The sequence below is a fragment of the Physella acuta genome, unplaced genomic scaffold, assembly GCF_028476545.2.
Source record: "Physella acuta isolate Inbredline_101_S28 unplaced genomic scaffold, ASM2847654v3 ptg000376l, whole genome shotgun sequence".
Taxonomy (NCBI): Eukaryota; Metazoa; Mollusca; class Gastropoda; family Physidae; genus Physella; species Physella acuta.
Genome location: NW_026731895.1, coordinates 110,971 through 114,387, shown reverse-complemented (window position 1 = coordinate 114,387; position 3,417 = coordinate 110,971). Strand labels below are relative to the sequence as shown.

The 3,417-nt window shown below is 39.4% G+C and overlaps 1 protein-coding gene across 1 annotated transcript; it reads left to right on the top strand.

Moving 5' to 3' along the window:
* The first annotated feature begins 1,164 nt into the window (after positions 1 to 1,164).
* Positions 1,165 to 2,211, top strand: LOC131941897 (oligodendrocyte transcription factor 2-like). Its single transcript, XM_059301477.1, has 2 exons — positions 1,165 to 1,888; positions 2,201 to 2,211. The coding sequence occupies exons 1-2, from the start codon at positions 1,165 to 1,167 to the stop codon at positions 2,209 to 2,211; spliced, it is 735 nt and encodes a 244-aa protein (XP_059157460.1).
* Positions 2,212 to 3,417: the final 1,206 nt, after the last annotated feature.

Below are 3,417 nucleotides of genomic sequence, written 5' to 3'. Positions count from 1 at the left end.
TTGTGTGCGCCTAATGTATTTCAATATGCCTTGTGCTCATATAGCAGAAACATAAAATATTTATTTTAAACCTAGTATGGGATTTTATAAATGTTTTTCAATATCTAGAAAAGTAAAATGGATAAATTACAACATGTATTAAAGTCTATGACGCATGCAGAGTTAGGAAGCAACAATCCTTAAACTACAATATCTTTGCCGGGATGTCTGATTTTGTCTAAAAATGTACGCTTCTATTGCATAAACCGATTTACTCATAATGAATTCTGATTGCATCTTTTTAATTAATGTGATTCGATAACTTGACGACTCTCTAGTGACATCATAACCATCGGAGTGTTGACTTTTAGGTCTTATGAAAGCAGTTGGGGCTCCAGCAAGCAGTTACACACAGGCTCATATGACTGCTCGCTAGATATCGAGCTTTCAACCCATTCAGACACCATTCCATCGTACTCCCATGTTTTACTGAGTTAAATTTTCTTTCAGCAAGCCGTGTCCGAATGGCGAAAGTTCTATTTAACTTAAATTTATGGTCATTTACATTTTAAATAATTTTGTTCCTAACTAAAAATGTCCCGAATTATTTTGTTCTCAGCTAATAATGTCCCGAATAATTTTGTTCCTAACTAAAAATGTCCCGAATTATTTTGTTCTTTACTAAAAATGTCCTGCTTCTAATCCCTGCCCGCATTACTCCCCTAGTGGGGATTTCGCTTACCTATATGGTGTAGGTCCCACAGCAACTGTAGGTGATGCCATGTCGAGGCCGTGGGACTCTGATAACCGTGCCGAGACCTCTCACTAAAAGATAAAGAAGCGGGGGGGGGGGGGGAGTTGGTTCTTCTTCGTCCTGCCGGGCACCTTCGCCGGTAAAATATGTGAAAACTTTCTAGTGATTCAACGATCATGGGTTACACGATCATTTTTTTTTTCCAAGAAGGTCACAAGGCGAGGGGGTGGATGTGGAATTGGAAGTTGTTTTTTTTTTTTAATCCAGAAATACAGGTATCCTATTCACTCATCTCTCGGAATGCCGGTTGCATAGCCTACCATTATATTCATACATTTTTTTCAGATTTTGCAATCCATTGTACTATAGTGTAATTTTCTTTGCGTCGTTACAGGTAAATATCTTCGTTCAACAACAACATCACGTCACCCATGAGTCGACTTCCTCAACCAAATGGACCGACATCGCCCACCTCGCCTTTTACAACGGACAGCGACAATATCGATGTCACTGATGACGAAACGACGTCATTCCCGGACGTACACAACCAAGGAGGACGTTTCTTTAGTCCTGGGGTCACCTGCTCAACGACTAACTCGACGTCAAGTTACGACAGGAATAGACCCCATGAAATACCAAACAACCAATACACCAAACTATCATCACGTGACAATATTCGTGACATCCGGTCTAAGATCAACAGCAGAGAACGTAAACGCATGCACGATCTCAACTCAGCGATGGACGCCCTAAGGGAAGTCATGCCTTATGCAGTGGGTCCCTCCGTAAGAAAACTGAGTAAAATCGCAACTTTGACTTTAGCAAAGAACTACATCCAGATGTTAAACAAATCTATGGAAGAGATGCGTCGTTTGCTTGAAGATATCCGTAAGTCAAGCGTCGCATCCTACCATTTACCCTACCCTTATGCTCAGCAAACTCCTTACGCCCCAAGCCAACAGTCTCCATTGACTCTTTTACCACAGTATATTCCTCCTTCATCAAGTGCCAGCTTCACGGCATTATCAAATGCCATCCCACATCTACATCGACATCCGGGTCACCTGACGCCTCTTTCATCAGCGTGTACACGACTGGACCAGCACGCCTTACCCCAGCAAGCTAGGGTCACGTCACATCCGTTTACGTCACAAGGTACTGCTGTCACGCCGTCACACACCCGACCATCGGGGTTACCCCGACCTATATCGTGTGGATGTGCTAGTGTTGGCTGCTACAGTCATTTACTTCAGGTTCGTCCAAATACCGAAACTTTACTTGGGAGCATTGACGTTGAGAGAAGCACACGCAGATCCACGTAACAGGTTTTAGGTATTAATGTGTCTGTTGTTGGTTACCACCGAATGAAACAAGGTGGGGGAAATGTACTTAAATAACGTATAATGAAGTTTTCGTTAAACATGCATGATTTCATAGAAAATGATATGATTGTTCATTCATGAATAGGTGCGGCTTGAAGATATTCCCATCCGGCAAAATACAACCTGCCAGCTGTCCACAAACATCAGTACCCAATCAAACAAATGTCCACAAACATCAGTACCCAATCAAACAACTGTCCACAAGCCACAAACATCAGTACCCAATCAAATAACTGTCCACAAACACCAATGTCAAGTCAAAAGTGCCAAGTCAAATAGTTACTAATATGAAACAGCTGCCAACACGAAACAGTGCCCAATCAAACAGCTGCCCATACAACGCAATTGCAGCGGTGATCCCTTAGGCTTAGTCAATGGATTCTTTTATCGTCCAGTCAATTATACAAGTAAAAGTAATCTTTGAGGATATTATGTTATTGTCGTATTTAAATGTTCGAAATCTGTTTTTGCCATTAGAATATTTTGCCTTTTGCTGTTAATTTATTGTTATGATTAAACGATAATAAACTGTTATGTGTGTATTATTCTCAACTATTTCATAGTTTTAATGAATCGCCACATGGTGTACATTAATTAATGTGTTATTTAGGAACATTTATTTAGAAGTATACTTTCAACTCCCCGCAAAGCACACTTACACATAAGCTTCAATGTAAAACTGAAAAAAGTATTGAATCAATGATGTTGTATTGAAAGAAACCGGGCAGCCTCCTGGCTCTTTTTTTTTATCTTCAACTACTCCACCCACTGGGGCATTGCCCTCTAATATAAATGTTAACTGTCTAAATATCATACATGTTTCATAGTACAACAAGCGTATTATCTTCTATGTGAATAGTAGCATCTGGTAAAAAAACATGTTAGTTCTTGTACACTTGTTTTGTATTGGCTGAAATCTAGGCTGGAATATTGTAATCAAGTTAGGCTACCATTTTAGGTTTGTTTTCTCTAATGAATTGAAAATCTTCTTTCCTCTCTTCCTTTAATGCTTTACACATTTTATTTAGAATGTTAGCTGATGTGCAAAGTAAATCGAACGTGGTTGTAGAATTAAACTATTGGTAGAAACTGCAAGTAGCTCTCTCAGCTCAAAACAGTTCTAGATCTATATTTATTAGAGTTGATTCAGTAAGTATCGCTGATTTTTAACCTACTATATTGACTATAGCGCCTACCTAAACTCGAAATAGTCTTAACACCACACACTAAAGTAGGTCAAACAACATGAAACCAGAGTCAACCCATAGCAGAGATTACAATTTAAAAAGAAAAAAAGCAAAG